We start from the raw sequence: 22,198 nt of genomic DNA on the forward strand, positions 1-22,198 counted from the left end.
ATGGGGTTAAAAAGAGAGAGTGGGATAGCAGAAATTGGAAAATGGGCCTCCTTGAGGAAGGTGCCTTTTAGCTCAAGAGAAGACAACCTGGTGGTGTTGTGGGAGCCTGAAGACCCAGAAGAAGACAGTCTGGCAGCCCTGAACTCCGCAGTGATTCCCAAGATAACAGTAGCTTATGGCCTCACACCGAGTATGGAGGTGGCCCAGCCAGATCATTTCAGTGGTAGGAACACTCTCAACGTTCTTCCACGTGAACAAGAGGAAAAACTTTCACTGTGAGGGTGACAGAACACTGGAACAGGCTGCCCAAGAGGTGTGGAGTCTCCTCTAGAGATATTCAAAACCCACCCAGATGAGTTCCTTTGTGACCTGTTCTAGGTTCTGTTGGTGGGCTTTTTTGGGTTTGGTTTTGTTTGTTGGGTTTTTTGGTTTGTTGCTGTCTTTTGTTTGTTTATTTGTTTTTTGTTGGTTTTGGTTTGGTTCTGTGTTTTTTAGTTTTCTGTTATGCCATGTGTCTGGAACACATTGTCATTTCAAATTCAGCAGACTGGTTTAAGTCTGTTGTTGCCTCTTTGTTCATGTGTTTTTGTGAATGACAGTGCAAACAGCTGAGCAGGATTTCATTATATTTTCCAAGGGAGACTCTTGCTGCTGATACCAAGCCAAGTGCCAAATGCCCTAGATGGCAAGAAACTGGCTTCTGAAACTTTCTGATGAACTCTAGAATAATAGCAACTTTTCAGGGCAAGACCTCCTTCCCTAGGTCTTCTTATTGACTGAGGAGATAACAAATGAAAGACACAGACCATCTTTCTTTTCAGTTACACAGAATATTTTGATTAATATGGGATATGTAAACTTTGATTGTAGGGAAAATGAAAAGAAAAAAATAACTATAGCCAACACAACTTGGGTAAAAAGCTCCTTAGCCAAGCAGACCATGATGAGTAACCCACATAGAGTTTATAGAGAAGGGTCCCCATTCCCTGTGGAGGAGAGCTTAGGGGAAAAGGAAGAGAAAAGGATGGAGACTGGGGAGGTGGCTGTTCCTCTTTCCCAAGCTGAGGCAGTTCCACTTAAGCCCAAAACCATGGAAAGTGACAGTCGAATAGAGAGCTACTGGGAAGGGCATGGCTACCCAGCACAAGTGCTATAATGTCTTAAGTCTGATAGAGACCAAAGATGAATCAATCACATTTCAGATGCCAGAAAATCTGTTAAAAAAGAAAAAGAAGCAAGCAGGAAATAGTAGAAGGCTACTGGGCAGCTGCCTCATTAGCAGTTCACAATTGTGAGAATAGAGCTGGAAGCTGGGCCCTTCACCAGCATACCTGAGAGGAATGCATTTATTGTGCTTAGAGACTATTACTCATGGAGGTCACCCACACAGATGATCTGGAAAGATGCAAAGTGATGAAATTGAAACCTCACATTCCATTCAGAAATGTGCCTCTGAAGTTGTTTTCTCTGTGCCTCAGCCTGCACTGCATTTCTGTATTTATGCCAAGTAGCTTTTCCTGTGTCATATACCTTTGGGTTTAGCCAGACAAAGGGGAAGTAATAAATTTGAGCATTTAGAACAAGGGAATAAAATGCAGAGGTTTTATATTGCTGCCCCATCAGCCTTGAGAAGACATATGAGATCTGGGCTCAAGCCACGACCAAGAAACACATTGATCAGCATTAATTCCTCTCAAGTGCTCTCTTGAGAAACAGCTTCTCTTATCTTAGCCCTAAAGTTCCTTGCAATTTTTTTCCTTTAATCCCAGCAGAGGAATGGCTATGCTTTCAGTAGTAGTGAAAAATGATTTGCAGAGATAACAAGCCTATTGTAACTGAGATGGCAGATGGAACAGCTAACCTCAAAGGGAGGAAATTCACAGAACTGAAATTTTCCCATTTTAATCATTTTTGTGCACCTGTCACTCCAGCAATTCATCCACATTACCACTGTGGGGTTACAACAGGTTCGAGGCATGCTCACACCCATACCTGAGCAAAGGGGTTTGTGTTGTAAAATGTTTCCCCTCTGGATTACAGGAGGAAACACTTGCTGCACAACCAGTGTTTCCAAAACTGCTGTGAGATTAAGACTTTTTATATGCAGCCAAACAACAGATTCATCTAGATTTGAAATATTATATCAAAAAGTATTGTTCCACTAAGAGCTAGACTCTGCCTCTTCTGGTTGAAACATCTGGACTCTAACAGCCTGCAAGGAAGTCTGCATGTTGGAACCATTGCCAAAATTTTAGCCAGATAGGTATGAGCAGGTGTGGAGAGAAAATCACAACTGTGATTTGCATCAGGTGAGTGTTACTACACTGCACTGTGCCAGAGCAAACTTGATAGAAGTTGCTTTGGCAATATCAAACAAGAGAGAGAGTGCTGCCAGACTGCACTCCCAGAATACTTCAGCTTCTCATAGCCCAGCACAGGGTAGTTTGAAAGGCTTAAAAGAGCAGGATGAGGCTTTCTACAATTCTGTAAGCAAATACAGACTTGTATTGAAAACCTCTGTCTTGAAAACCTCTCCACAAAAATTGAGCAAGCCCTTCTTGTCTGGGGGCCACCCATTGGCTCTGTTGACCTCAATAGCAAACTGTTTCCAAAGCTGGTCTACATTTTTTTGCAAAGAACAGACTTGCAGGCCAGGGATTTCAGCATTGTCTCTGCCCTCCTGTTAAAATCGCATTCCTACATAAGCTATCCAAGGAGATCTATACTTTTAATGGAGAAAAGCTTAAAAGAGCTTTGCTAAGGCAAAATGACTGTGGTTTGCATGGGGAACTGTACTCATTTGAAAGTCAACTTGATTGTCAATATTTAAAAATGATATATATTTAATTTGCCATTTTTGCTGTACTTGAGAAACAATAATGGGACCCGACCCCCCCTCCCCTTTCCCGCAGACTAATTTAATAAAGTTTTGTGAACAAAACATCTGCTTCACATCTCCAAGCAAATGAGCTTAAAGTCTTTTACAGATTGGATTGCATTAACCTTTCTAATTATTTTTCTCCTGAGAAAGCACTTCCAGATTTCTCCTGACAAAACGTATTTCACTCTTGAAGCATATTTACCACCAACATTTAAAACCAAAATGGAGCAAACACACACACACTCCTGTAAAGCAGGCAGCCCAGCAGCAGGACTGTGAATGCTGAAGAGCTTCATGGCTCCATACAGCCTTGGAGCTGCCTGTAACTGCAGCTGATAACAGACTCCATCCAGCACCCTGTGTGCTAGCTGCAGATTAACCAAAATAACCAAAGCCCTTGAAGTTAAGGTCTGACACTAGGAATGTGTTTAGTCCTCTCATTTAAGAAGTCCTATGTTTACCTTAAAAGCAGATGCTTGATTTGCTCCGGCAGAGCACTGTCTGTGCATTCCAGAGTGGCAGAGGATCAGTATTTATCACTAAAACAATGCCAGAAACATCCATTGAATCTTTAAATGATTGAAAACAGATCCTGTGTGCTCCCTTTCTCCCCTTACCCCAAAATGTCTACAATTGGTTTGTGTTACTCCGCAGAGCCACTAAGACACTGGGTTGTGTCTTCCTATGATAAAGATTGGCACGTATATTGGGAACTCAGAATGCTCACAGAAGTGAAATGAACTGAAGCAACAGTGCAGTGAGTCACCCACTGGCTGCTCCCTTTGAAGGGCTACGTAAATAGGAGATGGCAAAATAGAATCATAGAATAGAATCATAGAATCAGTCAGGGTTGGAAGGGACCACAAGGATCATCCAGTTCCAACCCCCCTGCCATGGGCAGGGACACCTCACACTACATCAGGCTGGCCAGAGCCTCATCCAGCCTGGCCTTAAACTCCTCCAGGGATGGGGGCCCAACCACCTCCCTGAACAACCCATTCCAGGCTCTCACCACTCTCATGGTGAAGAACTTCTTCCTCACATCCAGCCTGAATCTCCCCATTTCCAGCTTTATTCCATTCCCCTAAGTCCTATCACTGCCTGATATCCTAAAAAGTCCCTCCCCAGCTTTCTTGTAGCCCCCTTCAGATATTGAAAAGCCACAATAAGGTCACCTCGGAGCCTTCTCTTCTCCAGACTGAGAAAGGATCACCTCTCCTCTGATTCTGTCAGTGCCACTCACACACCACTTTAATTTTTAGCTCAAAGCTACAGAGGAAAAAAATCTTTCATAATGGCCACATTAAACTGAGGAACAATGGAAAATTGCTGATTTAATTCTAGGACAGAACACAGAGAATTGTTTTGAACTAGACACAATAGTACTAAATTCTCTTTCAGCTTGGTATAATTATAACCAATCATTCATATGCTGACCTTACATCAAAGAGCAATTTATTTTGAGTAATAGGAGATAATTCTCCCTAATGGATATAATTAGAAATGAAATGCAATATGTACCCAGGATTGCTATGAAGGCTAGATGGGAAGTGCAGACTTTTGAATTCATACTTTGTAGGAACTGCTTAATAAAACAGCTGGTAAAGATTAATCATCCATCACAGTGCAACAGATCAGGTAATATTAAACAACCAAGCAAAAATTAAGCTGCTCAGCACAAAGGAAACTCATTATAAACACAGTGGAAATTATATGTGCTAAATTAATTCCTGGTATAACTTCACTATTAAGGGAGGTTAACGAAACAGAAGGGAAAAGAAAAACAAACAAACATAAAAAAACGCACTTGGGCTTCTGTTACTTTGGCATGTAGTGAAGACAGGCTAAAGCTCTGTCTCAGAGATGGCCACTCAGCCTCTCAGGATCGCAGCTCTAGAGCAAAACCCCTCTTGCTCCCCAGCTGCACATCTGGAATAGCAGGATTGACAGGATAGATGGATGGCAAGGGCAGGCTGGAGCTTATAACCCACCCCCCTCAGCAAGACCACAGGGGACACCATGATGGGAAGATTTAGGGTGGCCACATCCCAGCATTACTGAGCACCTGCTCTGCTGCCAAAGCCTCCAGCAAGCCCTGAGGGGTCTTGGATGAACGCAGTAGCAACTGCTTGGGCTACAATAATCTCCTAAATGTCCACAAGCACGATCATACCCTGCTTCCCCAAGTAGCCTGGTGGCTCTCCAGAGGTCCTGCATCTGTGCTGCTGCTGCTGCCTTTCACATGTTATAGCTAGCCAAGTGAAACAATGTCTACACTTCTCCAGCAAAACCCTCCACACCTTTTTCTCACCCCAAAGTCCTGAGTGGCAAGTCAGCCTTTTTTCTCCCCAGTATTTGCACATAGTTGTCACGATCCTTTAGGTAAGCATTAAAAATCATAGGAACCATGCTCCTTTGTACTGGGCAGCAAACAAAATGATAAATCATCTGAAGGGAAGATGCTGATGTGGAAACCTCTTAGTAAGCTGGAAAGAGTGAGTGGAATACAGATGTATAAAAAAGTGAAAAGACTTTGAAATGCTAGAGTGCTGTCTTATGGAAAAAGAAAAAAAATGCTTCCTGCAAAACAACAATGACTTATCTGCCTCCAATAAAAGAAATGAAGTAGGAATGTCACTATGATAAAATGTCTGCATCACATAGCACCCAGGGAACAGGCAGGATTCATGGCTACCAACTGCCCACCTTTCTAAGTATGTGTTTTGTGCCAGTAGCTGCTGCATTGTGTCTTCAGCTGGTGTGTCACTGAAGTTTTTGCAATTGATTTATAGCCCTGTAATCCTGATTGCATTTAATGGATTTACCACTTACCTTTGAATGGCTGCATTTCAATTCTTTTCATCCTGATCATTTATCAGTGTATTCTTTGATTCTGCTTTGCTATCTATCCTCCAATCAACGTTGAAGTTGGGCTTCAAGAACAAAGCAGGGAGTGGATCTTTTTTTGCCCTGAGACATAAATCTGTTCTTACCTAGGCAGCCAGTCAAGAGACTAACATGATCAGGAAGGTTTTCAAGGTTCACTTTTTGTTTTCTCCTAGGGCAATAGCCACATAAAGGAAATACAATTGTGATATAAGTCTGAAGAGATCCTGATCAGAGAAAGACCACCTTTCTTAACTCTCTCAGGTGATGTAAGTTTCTCTGAAGTACCTTTTCCAGAGCTGTTTTTCCTTACCTGACTTGACTCTCACAGGCTTTTCCCATTTCCTGTCTCTGACCTTGTTTGTTTCCAGGACTTGTCCTAAATTTAACCTGAAGCAGTGTTTTATGGAGGGCACACTGGGCTGAACATCTCCATTTCTTGTCGTTTGAAAGAGAGGCTTTTCTGAGGCTGTTGTGCCCAGAGATATGGGTTAGAGAACTCCTAAGATCCAAAAGCAATTAGCCACAGTAAGTGGAAAGGTAGTCTTAGAACATTTATCAGTCCCTTGTAAATACCTCAACCTACCTGGAAGATATCTAACAGTTACTCTGGATTACCAAGCTTTCTGAACCTCTTGAAGGAGTATTGTTGGATGTGAGCTGTGGGTGCTGAACGTGGGCAGGGTTTTGGTTCAATTTGTTTTGTTTTTTAAAGTTGGCTTCTGAATTGTTCTTCCTCTTTACTCAAATTTATTTTAACAAACAGATGCCAGCAGGCCATAATCCAGCTCTTTGGAAGGCAGATAGCAAAGAGCCTGCTGCATTGGTTTCAGACACCTGGGGAAGTGCCAAACAATGGGGTTAATTTCCCTGGGCTTTGCTCTTCCTTCCTCACATGAGCCTCAGTGTGTTTTTAAAAGGGTTACAAGGTTGCATTAATGTATATGTAGTGTATATTTATTGTCATACACACCTTTAAAACCCCCCCACTTTCATATATAGATGTGTACAGATATAACCTAAAAGGTTACATAGTAATCATGGTTATAGCTAATAAGTGTTAAGAATGATCCACTGCTTGTGCATAACCACAACATCAAAGCCACACAAGCCAGAGGCTCCTTTACCTACCACTGCTAATGAAATTGCTATTTATAGAAAATATATTTGTTCATGTGCTCCTGATAAATAATGAATAATGAATTCCTCAGGGTTATTTGAGGTTCACACACACACACAAAATTAAAGTGCTTACACAGCTGGACCTCTCCTACTTGGCAGTCAGGAGTTATCCTGGGCTCTGAAGCAGCTTGTTTTGTTTGACATTACAGTTAAGCAATGTAAATGGATAACAATACCTCATAGTAGACCCTAATGCTAAAATACATATCTTAGTGAGGAACTGTCACCCTTCTTACTTGCAGGGATAAGGCAGCAGTTGTGGACAGGTATATACAGGGCTTTCAGCATGGTTTTCACATTACTGGAGTTCCACAGAAATAGAGATTGTCCATTGTTAGATTTCTTTCAACAGGTTAAGGAAATCTTCAAGTCTCTGTTACACAAATGATGACTGAGAAGCTTCAATTTCCATGGAAATCTCCCAGCCTGCAGCTGCTGCTTGTTGAAATGGCAAAGGGAGGGTAAAGAACAGGTCAAACCCCACTACTTTACAGCCCTGGGAACAAGTGGGACCATGGCCATAGTTTCATCTGATAATGAGAGCAAGCATTATGCTCATAAACATTTTAGCAGCCATTGCCTGCAGGAGTTGAGTCCTTGCACTGAGGAGACACACTGTGGCTTGGATTGAATCACCATGGAGATTTCTGGCTGCTCTTCAGTCTCTGCTGGTTTGATCTGGCCAACATCATAACTTCACAGCTAAAACAAGGCTTCTGGGATGCCAGACACTTCACCCAGAGGCTCACTGCAGCTCACAGCCAACAAATCCCACTGTTTCTTAAAAACACCATGGTTCTGGGCTATCAGTTATTACCAGCATGACACTGATTTGCTGACACGTCTTTGAAACATTACTAACCCCAGCTACAATGAAGATCATCCTGTGCCTTCAGGCAGGCAAGATATGGCTGCTTCTTAAGGGCCAGGAGGGAGATTTTGGAGCAGGCTTGCACCAAGAGCTGCAGAGGAAGGTGAGTGCTTTATAGGCAACCCAGAAAACAAAATATGCCCTTCAGAGACACCCAGAATCCCTAGACATCCTGCGTTTTGCTGATGGAATTACCATGCCTACATCTGCCTCATAATGCCACACTCAGGCTAGCCAGCAGTTTGGGGGCGTCCCAGGAGAAGGAACAAGCAAGGGGCTGAGAACCACTTCACATCCAACAGACCTCAGGCAGGGGCTCAGCTCAGGGTTCATCAGGGGGTGAGCTAGGATCAGGGAGTGCCATCAGGAGCAAAATGAGATGGGGTTTAAAATGGGAATTGGCAGGGGCACCCCTGTAATGCATTCAGGAGAGGTACACAGGGCTGAGTTGAAGCAGAGTCCTGGACCTGATGAAAGGCTGGGCATCTCTCCTTCTGTGATACCAGGAGGCTCCCAGACCTCACATGAGATGAGCAGAGTACAACACACTGTCCACACAGACCCTGGATTCATCCCCAAGCACAGTGTTACCAAATGCTCCAAATATCTGTTTGATCCCTCATTTGAACAACTCTAGCCTCATGTCCACATCCTAGGTGACAGCTGTAGTTCATGGATTTTCAGGTAAAAGGAGCTGGTGGCTCTGACACTTGAGTTTAGAGAAACACCCAGTCCAAGAGCTGATCTCCAGAAGAATGCCTACCTATCTATTCCATCTACTGATAGATAAAAACTTCCTCCCAGATGGCAACTAAATCCCACTAGGATGGGGTTTAGGATATCCCCAGTCATAACTTTTGTAATTTTTTTTTTTTAGTCTGGTAGAGACTTGAGGACTACTGCAAACATCTTCAATACATAGCACTTCATTTTGCTGGAAGGATAGATAAAAAAAGTTCACTGATAACAGTTTTTCCATTCCTGAGCTTTCTGACATAAACACACAGATGTGCAACAGGCATTTAAAGTATTTCTTAAGCCTTGGCTGATAACAGTGGTTAGGCATTTCATCTCTACTTAAAAAGAAAAAAAAAAAAAAAAACAACTAACCAACCAAACAAAAAAACCCACCAGCATTGTGCAAACCCCTCAACTACTTCTGAGACTATTATTGCAAAAACACTGACACATCTTTCCAAAGAAAAATGAAACTGCAAAGATACACTTATGTTCATTAGCCTAATTGCTGTCATTCAGCAATTTAGACTATGGTTGTCCATCATTTCCCACTATTTCTTCATATTCTGTGTCCACTTATAGCAACTCCTGCTTCACTTCATATTTAAACTATAAATGTATTTGGGCACAGATCACCTTTATTTTCCCTGTTTGCAACTGGGCCTTGTAACAAAGCATTTCTCCTTTTGAAACAAAGGGGTTTTTTTCTTACAAACCTAAAAGAAACATCAATTTTAAATGTATTCTCCTCCTTCTGAATTCCATTCAGCCCTCATTCATAGTGTCTGACAGATTAGGTACAATAGCACCATGATACACAGCAAATCTCCAAACATGATTAGATCAGAGCATCCTGAAATGCCTTTGGGAGCTGGTATCATGCCCTCATCATCAACCATTCACTAACCACCTATTTTTCTGCATTGTTTATAGGGATTTCAAACAACACGGAGCTTAACATAGATCCATAAGGGATTTCTGTTGGCAATTCCATCCCCCATTGTGAAAAAAAGGAACATTTTTCTCTGCCTTTTTTTCAGTATTTGCAGCTTGCCTTATCATGCAGATGGAGAAGTCTGTGACAAGTCGGGAAAACTCCGACAGGCCTAGAAGATTTCAGCTAGAATCCCACTCTATAATTTCCCCTTATCATGGAGCAATACACAGAGCATAAGTAGCCTGCACTGACAAGCAACCCTTGGGAAAAAAGAGCAAGCATTTCCTTTCCAGCAGTGGAGCAGGAGTACAAATTATTAGTTTTCAGACCACAAAGCCATCAAATTAATAACCTGTGAATATCAATGACAGCTACTTATATATGTGATTCAGCATAAGGAAAATAACCACCAAAGTGGAATGAAAGCAGACACTGTTATCTACATCAGGGAACATCATATTTCATCACTTAAGTAAGCAGTCACCAGACTCCTGCTCTTTGATTTAATTATATACTGAATACCTTAAAGCATAAACAGAAACATGCAATACAACAAATGTTCTGTATCCACGTCAAGGCACACATAAGAAAAAAAAAACACTACATGGCAAAAGAAGAAACATTATCATGCTATATGCAAATGCCAAGTGCTGCAAAATATTCCTGGTGTTTTGTGGAAATATGGAGACATGTTATTGATACTTGAAGCTTGCTGAGTTTGAAAACTCATTATTTGCTTGTAGTTTGAAAACCACTTTTTGAGGTGTAAAAGTAAAGAAGGCAAAAGAGAATTGGAGCAAGCAAGGAATAATTTGCCATCTGTATTATAGCTTAGAGAAGATATTCCCATCCTCCTTCACCCAATGTTTAAATGTGTCAAGTCAAAGCAGCATGACATCCTCTGGTATCAGATAAACACAAGCTATGTTTCAGCAGGGTTTATTTGGCTGTAGCTATTTAAGGTCAATTAAAATGTATCTACTGATTCTCAGCTCAACAAATGCAGAACAGAGAGACAGAAGACTGGAGGAACAGAGGCAGAATTAAATTTGCTGCTCTGAGTGCAGCCTGGAAAGCACTGCACTCCCACTGCCCCAAGCCCTACTGAAACACTTTGGTACAGTCTAGGAAGATTTTAGAGATTCCAGGAAGACTTTCTGGGTTGCTCCAGGCAAGATAAGCAGAAATATTTCAGTAAGGCTTTCTGTGGCTACCTCTGAATGCTTAGACCCTTTTCTCTTCAATTCTATGCTTTTTTTTCCCCCCCAAATCCAATGATGCTAATGAGCATCAAAATTTAGGGATGAAAAGAGCAGCTGCTACAGGAAAGAGTACACTAAAAATGGTCATTCATGAAAGAGTACATAAAAATGGTCATTCACAGAGAATTTACAGTACAGAATACTGAGTGCTTCCATGAATTGCTTTTATTTTTCTGGAAGAAAAGTACATGGTGTGTAGTCTCTCTCCTTATCACTGTACTTTCAGGCTAGCAGTCATATTCTGCTCCTTTCTTCCTCTTTTTAATTCTCCCTTCCCAGAAATTCATGCTATTCTGCATAATCACAGCTGTCAGGGTAATATCCAAAACACCAGAGATTAACATAAGTGCGAAATTACCTTCTTCATTTAACACTACAGAAAAATTTAGGTGGACAGAAATACTACCTCATCAATTATAATCAACACTGAGATCAGTTAGCCTTTTGCTAATACAGCCAACTCTATGTGATCTCTGAGAAATGGCTAACATCAGAATTTATATTTAACAGCTCACCCATTAACTGCTGAAAGTAACTGGTGAAAGCTGAAAGGGAAAAGTAGTAACCCCTCCATTTCCTCAAAAATCCTGTCCCAAAGCTCACTTTTATTTCTTCAAACACCAGCCAGCTTTTTAAATCTTATTGCATGTAAGCTGCCAGGAGCAAAGCCTGAGGTTTGTGTGGCTGTAGTAGGTAAGAAAGCTGACACATGCATGCAAACAATCTCCAAAACCAGAAGAGGCTTGAGGGATCATGCATGTTTTACCAGAAGGAACCTGCTGTCGTCAGCTTTGAAGACAGAATTTGTTTATCAACCACCTAAGCAGTCTGCTTGAAGTTAATAGATAGGGTTAGAGATACACCATGGCCCAGGTGCCTTTCAAAAGTATGCGCCCCTGCCAAATACACGTCCCTTTTTGTGTTAACTGTTAGTATTGTGCAGAGAACAGATCAGTGAACTCTCTTTCAAGTCTTAGAAAGTGTGAAACTTGAATTGTGAGAGGACAAGTGTACACATGTATCAATGCCACCAGCCAGGCAAAGGGTTTGAAGTGATACAGGCTGGTGATGGGCCTGCAGAAGTAGCTGTATGTTGTTGGTCACACACAGCAGTCTCAGCACATGTGCTGAGTAGATATGGCACCCAGCTCACAACAGGCAGAATTTACATTCTGACAGAAGTTCACATCTCGAAAGTTTACTCTCTCATGGATTCCTATCATGTTCCTCTTCTTTACGTTGCTATTTATTTACTAAACCACAAACTTGTGTGTATGTGAAAGAAGTATTTGCTAATAAACTGAATTCACAATGTATGGTCTGATTCAAAATAAGCTATCCCATGAAGTGCTCAAAGGAAAGCTGGTGCCATGTAAAGAAAAGACAGCAGCAGGCTGTTACCATTTTTGTGTAAAATAACAAAACACACATCCATAATAACTTCCCCATGTCCAAATAAATACTGTAGTGATTACAGCTACATGAGGCATCTGCCAAGTCCACAATCCACTTCTTATGCTAGGAGTAATTTATTCTGTGTTATTTGAATGAGAAACCCAAATACAGAAAACTCCCACCTTCTGAAAAGCTGTAGCTTTGACTTCTCCTGAAAAAGTAACATCTAAAGAGAAAATGTCTTAAAATACTTTCTCCATTACAGTAAGTTGAAAACTAGTCCTTGAAAGCAAGTGTAGAAAACAGAGCTGTTACTACTTTCCCTATGTTTGCAAACACACATATTTTTAACAACAAGAAAGGATTAAAAAGGCTGGAAATGGACAATTTCCACCTGGCACTGATTTTTGATTCACTGCTGAATGCTGTTAGGATGCAGGAAAACAAGCATCAGCCATGCTGAAAAGTAAATAAAAACCCTCGATGACAGAGGGAGACTTTAATGGACTGAAAAATCCACTTTTACAAGGTATCCAGGTTCCTTTGGACCTCAGGAAAGGCAGGAAATAAAGCCAGGAGAGGACTTACAGTGGCACTGTCATATGTTGCCTTTTCCTAAGATATTTTGCTTTTAACAGCAGCTGAGTTCTTTGTGTAATATCTCTCACCGACTACTGAGCCACTTAAGTGCAGGTATCAATTATTAGCAACATAAAAGGCATAAATTATTGATCCAGAAAATCAGCTTAGTGTTTCAACCCATCACATCTTCCTCGGCTTTTGCATGAAGTCAGTTATGCAGATGTGGAGCACATATTATGCACTGGCAAACAAACTGCAGTAACACTGCAGGTATATTTCCTTGGTGAATATCCCAAAGCCCAACCTTCGTGAATGCTACAAGCACCAGCAAAATAGAGCATCTCAAGCTCCTGTACTGCCACCTCGTGGCTGACGCGCGTATAACCTCACTTTGTCGTGGGGAGGAGGTGAGGAATCCCTTGCTCTGTGCAACAAGCTAATAGATGCTTGCATAAATAAAATTTTAAATTTAGTTACATTTAATAATGATACTTTTCAATGGAACGAGATTCTTTCCTGCAAGAAGAATGTGATTCAAACGCTAGGAGAAAATTTACGCAAGAAGTGAAAACTTTTAAGTAACCAACCCAGTTGTGATGTCAGTTGTGTCAGCCTGCACTCTTGCTGGTGGGACACAAAAGACGATGTTGCCACTAATAAGTAACTTCAGAATTAATCCAATTAATTGATTCTGGAGAATTATTTTAATAGTTTCCAAGGCCCCTGAGTGATCTGAAATTCAACTGATATAGAGACAATTGTGGTTTACAGGAAATGTTACCTTCTTTTGAGAACTGGATTCCACAATACTGTAGTGGTTGCATTTGATGTCCACATGTACTTGAGAGTAAGAAAATGTAAAGGGTCCATGGACCCAGCAAAGAAGGAGAAAACATAGGTGAAGATATGCTTACCCCTGGGCCTGGCATCACTTACTGACCAGAGACCCATGTGGTTGCCTACCAGTTTCCAGAGAGCCTTTTCATACCAGCTTTTTACATTTACCTCAATTTCACATAGCAGATCCCTGAACTCTCCAAATAATTTCCTTTAAACCACCAAGATGCTAATGTATCTGCACTGGCAAGGAGAGGGCATTTCAGCTTTCACACATGTTTTTATATTCTGAAAGCAGAATGCTTTCCACCCTCCTGTCAGTGCTAGCACCATCCAGAATCCAAATCAGACAGTCAGGATCAAGGACTCATCTTTGAACATATTAACTGGAAAAATAACATTAGCGTTCTTATTATTAGCTCTTGTTCTAATCTGTGTTATTATCCAAGTATACTGTCTTGAAAATAATTATCCTTTCATGGCTATGCTATTTATCACAAGGAGAGCTAAGCCTTTGCTAACAGTTCTATCTTTTTTTTTTTTCTTGTGCAAAGGCTTGCACAATGCCTGCAAAAATCATTTGTTCACAACACTAAGATAAATTGCTCTATGATTGATAGGAAAACGATCAGGCACAAAGTCTGAGCAGCGCGATCTTCGCTATCATCTCTCTCTACACCCCCTGCCACTTCAGGAACCAGCTCAGGCGCTGGGAGCCCCGCCCCGACAGCGCAAACCCAGCCCGGCTGCCACCGCCCCGCCCCAATCCCAGAATCCTCCGGCCAAGATGGCGGCGCCCACGCTGCGGCGGAGGTGCGGTCGGGCAGCGGGGCTGTGGGGCGGCCTGCGCGGTGCCCCGCCGCTGCTCCCGCTCCGGCGGCGAGCCCACGAGCAGGCGCGGCGTGCCCGGGGCGCCCGTGGGCTATTGGCAACACAGTGTGAGCGCGGCCTTTTCCAGGAAGTGTTTCCAGCGCAGAGCGCAGAGGAGCAGTTGCTGGACCTGCTGGAGCCGGGCCGTCCGCCCCTCACCGCCTACTGCGGCTTCGACCCCACGGCCGACTCGCTGCATGTCGGGCACCTCCTGGCCGTCATGGGACTCCTCCATTTCCAGCGCGCCGGCCACAATGTCATCGCCGTGGTGGGCGGAGCCACGGCGCGCCTCGGGGACCCCAGCGGGCGGGAGCGCGCGCGGGAGCCGCTGTCGGCAGAGCGGGTGCGGGCGCACGCGCGGGGTCTGCGGGACGGCCTGGGGCGCCTGTTCGAGAACCACCGCGAGCTGTTCTGGGCGGCGGGCGCTGGGCGACTGGGGGAGGCTGCGCTGCTGGACAACGCCAGCTGGCTGGGCCGGCAGCCGCTGCTCGACTTCCTCAGCGGGGCTGGCGGCCGATTTCGCATGGGCACGCTGCTCAGCCGGCAGAGCTGCCAGGCGCGGCTGCGGAGCCCCGAGGGCATGAGCCTGGCCGAGTTCCTTTACCCGGCTCTGCAGGCTTACGACTTCCTCCACCTGCACCAGCACCACGGCTGCCGCATCCAGCTGGGAGGCGCCGACCAGATGGGCAACATCATGTCCGGCTACGAGCTTGTTACCAAGTACGCCGGGGCTAGATGGGGCGGGTGGAGGGCCAGGTGTTCTCCTCTGACCCAGGGGATCTGTCTCGCAGGCTGTGCGCAGCGCCAGGTTCTGACAGCGGGCAGCTTCATCTTGACAGTCCCTAAAGCACAGAGAGTAAAAGTCACTCGTCGGGCACTTGGCATTACACAAAACTGGGAGTTGAGAAGAATGATTGGCCAGACCTTGAGCCTGGCACGTACATATGTTTTGGCCATTGATTTGTGCCTTTTCCGTAAACGATGCCTTTTAAACAAAGAATCTTGCTTTAGTGAATTTTTTTCCCTGAGAACTGCAATCAGATATGCTGAAACGTGGGACAAAATTGAGACCAGTCTGCTCTCTAGTGTAATCACGCTGAAGTAGAGGCAATTGTGGTATACTGGTAAATACTGTTGCATTTCTTGGAGGTGAAACATGGTGATGATGTGCTTTTGCCTATCCACCAACTTTAGTGTGAGTCTTGACAAAATTTGCAGATTCAGTACCATTGAGTATATGTCGATGTTTCTACTTCAGTAAGTGCTTGACTATGACAAGATATGAGAGATTCAACACAGAAGAAAAGCCTTTCAAGTGTCCCAGATGCACAAGCAGCTTAAATTAATGCTTAGAGCAGAAGGCATAAGGTACAGATCACTTGAATTTGGTAATGCTATTGCTCATGAAACTACTTATTCTTTGGCACACACAAAAAAACTTACATATTTCAGTTCAAAGTTTGGGATTTTTTCCCTAAAGCACTCTTGAAAATGGTGCTCTGGCATCTTTTGCCCCTCACCACACTTTTTATTTAAGTGCTTTATGTTAAAGATGAGATGTTACATGTTGCTTATATTTTACTCAACTTTATCAGACTCTGTTATTTTTACCATAGATTTATTTATTTATTTTTAACATGTGGCAACTTCTCTTACTCAGGATGACAGGAACGGATGTTTTTGGAATCACTGTACCACTTATTACCAGTACCACTGGAGATAAGTTGGGAAAGACTGCTGGCAATGCAGTTTGGCTAAACAGAGATAAGACTTCTCCATTTGAACTGTATCAGTTTTTTGTCAGACAGCAAGATAACATAGTTGAAAAGTAAGTAGTTTTACTTTGCTGTGTCTCGTTGTTTATAAAACCTGATCCTAACTGTTCTGTATAACTGTTTTATTTGGAAGTGTGCAACACAAGCTCTCTAGAGAAGTATATGATAATTGTAGCTGTAAGTTCTCAGATAAATAGATATGACTGGTTCCTAAGTATACAGGGTAGTGGAACGTGTTTCCATATGCTGGCATATGCATTATAAGATTAGAATGGATGAACAGAAAAGTAAAGCATAATGCATTTTTTTTTTTCTGCTGGTGGGATGACTTCATCTTTGGAGGAATGTTAGTTTCAGCCCACCTCTGGACAAACATACCTTCTATTTCTACCCTGTAGTGTAGCTCACACAGTTAAACATTAGTAAAAGTGTTTGTGTGATGGGAGGAATGCTTATTATGTAAATGACCAATAATACTAACACAGTGAAGCCTTTAGGTTGTTTGTTCTTTGCATATATGGAAATACTTGTGGATCTTTCTGACAACTGCACATAAGAATGATTTGCATCATTCTGGTTCTGCTTAATGTTTGAGAGTTTCATTGAAGTTATATGTTCCTATTTCTTGCCTTGGAATGCAGAAGCATAGTTTTCTGCTTAGAATTATAATGACAAGTGAATTGATCTGTAAAGCAGAAGAGACTGTAATGCACCAAAACCTGGAAGGACATCCAACTACTGCTTAAAACTGTAGCATGTAAAGGCAAAATTATGAATAATCATTACTTAAGAGTAGAGCAACTCCAATGAGCAAAATGTAGGTCTGGATTCATTCTGCTGCCTCTGAATCCACATCAGCCACATGTAACTCATATTTCTACTCACCAGTGTAAAAATAGTAAATTGCTACAGTGAGAACATGGAAGGGTGGCAGAAATAGGAGAAATACCATTTGACAGGTTTCCTTTATTGGTGGCTAGCCTCTGTGCTGGTGTGCCAATTACATGGCTGAAAATAAATAGCCAATGGCTTTATTCAGGGCATTGCATTAATTTTAGTAAGTTGATATGTGTTCATTTTTAAATCTGCTTTAAACTTCTGTATAACTGTCAATTGTGAGTCTCCCCTTTCATACTGTGACCTGTCTCATAACTCACCTCTCAAAGTTTTTTTTTTTCCTCTGGTATTTTTGCATTGACAATACTTTGCAGACTGAAAAAAAAAAGGGTTATGTAGGTACTTAAAATATTTCAAGCGTTCAGACTTTGTATCAGTGAAATTGCCCATTTTTAATACACTGTATTTCGTGGTACTGGAAGCCCATTAAAATAGACTTTGTTGTTAAATGTGTGCTCAGAAATGCATCTTAAATTACTGATTATCCTAAATAATCTTCCTGCTGAGATACTTGTCAATACATAGCATACTTCTGTCCCATTATCACTACAGACTGGCAGTGGTATTTTCTATTAGCCTATTGTGCAACTACTAAGAATGTAATACAAATCTGGTTAGTTGACACACAGTTGCAGTAAGTCCTGTAATGTTACAAGAGAAAACCCAGTTGCTGATTGCAATACAAGCTTCATAAAAGCATCTGACAGTATCTTATATCTGAAGGCATTACCCTAGGCAAAATATTAAATGTGTTGTTCTGGTAAGCTGAAGCATGTGGGCAAAACCAGAGTTGTTTCAAAAGGCAGAGTGTAATATGGATTTCTTAACACTGACTATGAATCATTTTGGTGTAGTTAATGAAGCTTGAATCACAAACAGAGGGAATCTGTAATGATGCTTGCATAGATAAAATATCTTTTTCCCCTGCTCATAGATACCTGAAGCTCTTCACCTTCCTTCCTCTTGAGGAGATTGACCACATTATGGAAATGCATGCTAAAGAACCTGAAAAATGGGGTCCTCAGAAACGACTTGCTGCAGAAGTAACCAAGCTTGTTCATGGAAGAGAGGGGCTAGAATCTGCCAAGAGGTGAAGTTTTACTTAGTGGTAATTACCTGTAGCTTTTGAGGCAGTATTTTCATGTAGTTGTTGCTCAGCTGTTAAAAGTGTAGTAATTCTGTAGACTTCAAAAATACGTTAACAATGCTGAAAAAACCATGTGCTGCAGTGGGTTATGACAAAAATGCAGGCTCTGTGGATGCACAGAGGCTGGGGAAAGGTCTGATCAGCTGAGTAGTGCTTTGTATGAAGATTTAACTAGTACTGTGTTCTGAATCATCTTTGTTCTCTTTAGGTGTACTAAAGTCCTTTATTACAGCAGTCTGGAGGCACTGGAAGCTATGTCTGACCAAGAGTTACAAGAACTTTTTAAACAAGCTCCTTCAGCTGAATTGCTGCTTGAACCTGGAATGAACGTTCTTGACTTGTGTCGCAAAGCAAATGCTATTCTAGATGGACCTAGTGGGTATGTTATCACCTGTGCTCTTCAGTAATACCTCACGTAAACAGGTTGTAGTGGTATGTTTTCAGAAGTTAAACTATTAGGACAGTTAAATCAAGCAGAAACAGGCTAGTGATCTAGCTTAAAAAAGAGGGGAGCATTCCATTTTGAGGTAAAAGATAATGAAGTCTCTTACCTTAGCTGTAAAATCTACACTTGAAAGAAAGACAGTCTAAGGCAACAGCCTAAGTTTCCTTATACCTCTCAGAAAGAACTGGAGTGGTAGAGGCTAAGATTAATTTCAGTCTCTCTTTGCCTGGACTAAAATTAAATGTTAAGGGAATTAAAATATATTCAGTTATGGATACAACCAAAAAATACCCTTAATTGGACTTTTAAGTATTTAATGGCAATGAAAAGTTTGCTTCTTGCAATTACAAGTTGTTGGTTTTGGTTTGAAAAGTTTGCTTCTTGCAATTACAAGTTGTTGGTGTTGGTTTGAAAAGTTTGCTTCTTGCAATTACAAGTTGTTGGTTTGAAAAGTTTGCTTCTTGCAATTACAAGTTGTTGGTTTGAAAAGTTTGCTTCTTGCAATTACAAGTTGTTGGTTTGAAAAGTTTGCTTCTTGCAATTACAAGTTGTTGGTTTGAAAAGTTTGCTTCTTGCAATTACAAGTTGTTGGTTTTGGTTTGAAAAGTTTGCTTCTTGCAATTACAAGTTGTTGGTTTTGGTTTCTTTTTAAGGTACCAGAAAATTACAAATGGTGGAGTTTCAGTAAATGGGATTCGAGTAACTAATCCTGAGACTGTTCTTGTTCTTGGGCAGCATATTCTCAAGAATGGAGTGTCATTGCTTAGAGTTGGAAAGAAAAATTACTACATTATAAAATGGCTGCAGTTGTGATGCAGAATGTCTCCCTAAAAATGATCCCTCATTTTGACTCAGTTGCACAGAGGTGTACTTGATGTTTCTATACTGTGCACTACTAGGTAGCTCACAGACTGCCCAATACCACAGCTTCGTTCTCAAAATACACCAACAGAGTTCAAATGAAGGCAGCTAAGTTATACCTCTGAAGAGAATTTTAGATACTCTGCCTTGTTCAAAGCACCATTCATAAGAGGATATGCACAAGAAGATGAAAGGATTCCTTTCCAGGTCTGAAGATGGAGATGCCTTTCCCCCTCTGCATTGTAGGAGGAGCACAGTGGCCCTGTACTCTACAGCATAACCCACTGCAAGATGGGCATACACAAACCCAGTACTTCTTACAGAGCATGATTGCTGCTGTCCAGTTTGACTTCATTCTAACAGAAGAAACCTGCCTGAGTGGGTAAGGATGATTAACTTGAGATCAAACTTTGTTTTTTTTTTTAATCAACAAAGTTTGATTTGAAGGAAGCTGAAGATTCACAATAAATGAGTAAAATGCTTAAGCTCTTAATATGCAAGCTTCTCCTTGGTTGTGTGGAGGCATGTTGCATAAAGGTTTTCCAGCCTTCTTGTGGTATTTTTACAGAGCAAATGTGCTTTGTGAAACATAAAAGTACAGAGCCTTTCAGAGCTTAAATCAGCCTGATGAATTCCTTTTATGTCTTCTGTGTGCTTAGTGTGACCTAAGTGTGGGTTACATTCTCCTTCCTCAATCCTGTGAATTACATGGATGCATCAAAGGCATATCCAGACACTAGCTTCTGCGGGCTCTACAGTCAGCTGCAAGATAGTACTTTATACCAGAAGATTTCCAGCAGTTACATGAAAGCATTTTGGGGTTTTTCGCAGTGCCTAGGAGTTTTGGGTGAGTAACAGCACATGGGTAACGTGAGGGGAGCTATAGTGCTTTTGTAATTAAAAATGGCAGACCTTACACATAGGTCAACATGCAAAAGCTGCACTTTGATGAAAGAGCAGAAGGTGAGCCTATTGATTATGGCCTAGCCAAATTCTGGAAACATAGCACCTCAATACAAGAGAGATGTCAAGGTGCTGGAGCGAGTGCAGAGGAGAGCAATGAAGCTGGTGAAGGCCCTGGAGAATAAATCTCATGAAGAGCAACTGAAGGAGCTTGGGCTATTGAGTTTGAAGAAAAGGAGGCTAAGGGGAGACCATATTGCTCTCTACAATTACCTGAAAATCACAACTCTGATGTGAAAAGGGTAGGAGGCAAAGTTTTCATCCACTTAATAGAGCTGCCTTGTTCCTTAAATTGCAGCAGCATTACAGCAAAAGAGAAACAGGCACCTGGGAACAGAACGCACCAGTACACACCCATGTTAGCCTTCAGAAAAATATGACAGATCAAATTTGACAGCTACTTTCTAGGCACAAGAAATAAACTAGAAGAGTGTCAGATTTCAAGTCTGATCTCTCTCCTGCCTTTACTCCTTTATCTCCAAGTGGTGCAGAAACAAATATGTCCACAAATTATGTTTGTTTGGGTTTTTTTTTCAGAAGCATTAGTACTCACTTTCATCAAGTAGTAAAAGGATTTTATTATTTTTTTTTACAAATACAAAATAAAAAAGGGAATTAAATTCTTTGCATACAAGATTTTTAATAATATCCATAAACCTCCCAAGAAATTTAGTTTTTGTTTCCTTTTGACACCTGGCAATCCAGACCTTTCCCTGACTTTCCAAGGAAACAGCTAGAAACAAACAGTACTTTTCCTGACTGTCCAAGGTATCACAAACGAGTGTTTGAACACCCAGGTAGAGAATCAAGGATGACTGAAAAATTGAGTATTCTTCCTCACCCTGGTCTCATTTCTGGGTATAACCCTAACAGTCCGTTCAGGTAACCAGAGACATTGTTTGTTCAAATGTAAATAACTAATCTTAAAGCATTTAGCATGTCTACAACTGTGAGATTTGAAAGTGCAAGAAAAAAGTCATTATGGGGGCCAGATATTCAAAGAAAAAGCAAACCAAAACATTTGTACAGCATCTGGGGACTTGAATTTAACATTGTAGCAGCTAGCCCTGAAGAGGTAAAGAAGGAAAGGGTGTACAGCATAAAAACTAGAAGGGAACTACTTGTGCGTGATAGCACTTTCACAAGTTCAAACAGTGCCACTCAGCATAAAACCCTACCCACATGGTCTACCTTCTCAGAAACTTTGAAGTAGCAATCATCTACCTCCACCTCAAAGCAGTTTATCTTGCAACATGTTAAAAAGCAGATGCATTTGACATCTACAGGAAACATTAGCAATTGCTCTCATAGCTAAAGGATTTAACTGTGGGAAAGAAAATACTAGAGATAATTGAATTCAAGCTACCACCAATGGCACAAAAGACCAACAAGTTGTTTCCCCTGCTGTATCTGGTAAAACAAAGGCTTCAGTTTGCATTTTTCAAAGTCATTCTTCCATAAAGCAGAGGGTGAAGGCAAGTTTTACATAAGTGATGTTATGCTTACATCAGAATGGAGTTTAAAGCACAGACACCCCTCCTTATACATCCATTCCACTAAGTGAAAATGGAAAAAAACCACCAAGTAATTTACTGACAAACTCTGTTTGCATGGAGATGCTGTTTTATTTACAGTAGTACCACATATAGGTCAGGTATTAATGTCAGAC

General features: G+C 41.6%; 1 protein-coding gene across 1 annotated transcript; it reads left to right on the plus strand.

Annotated features, from left to right (window-relative positions):
* YARS2 (tyrosyl-tRNA synthetase 2) lies at positions 1-19,962 on the plus strand. The gene is made up of 6 exons (XM_054387082.1): positions 1-190; positions 14,192-15,161; positions 16,102-16,269; positions 18,048-18,203; positions 18,469-18,639; positions 19,359-19,962. Exons 1-6 carry the CDS (start codon positions 1-3, stop codon positions 19,516-19,518), a joined length of 1,815 nt encoding a protein of 604 aa, XP_054243057.1. The 3' UTR covers positions 19,519-19,962.
* The last annotated feature ends 2,236 nt before the right edge of the window (positions 19,963-22,198 follow it).

This window comes from Indicator indicator, chromosome 14 (genome assembly GCF_027791375.1).
Source record: "Indicator indicator isolate 239-I01 chromosome 14, UM_Iind_1.1, whole genome shotgun sequence".
NCBI lineage: Eukaryota > Metazoa > Chordata > Aves > Piciformes > Indicatoridae > Indicator > Indicator indicator.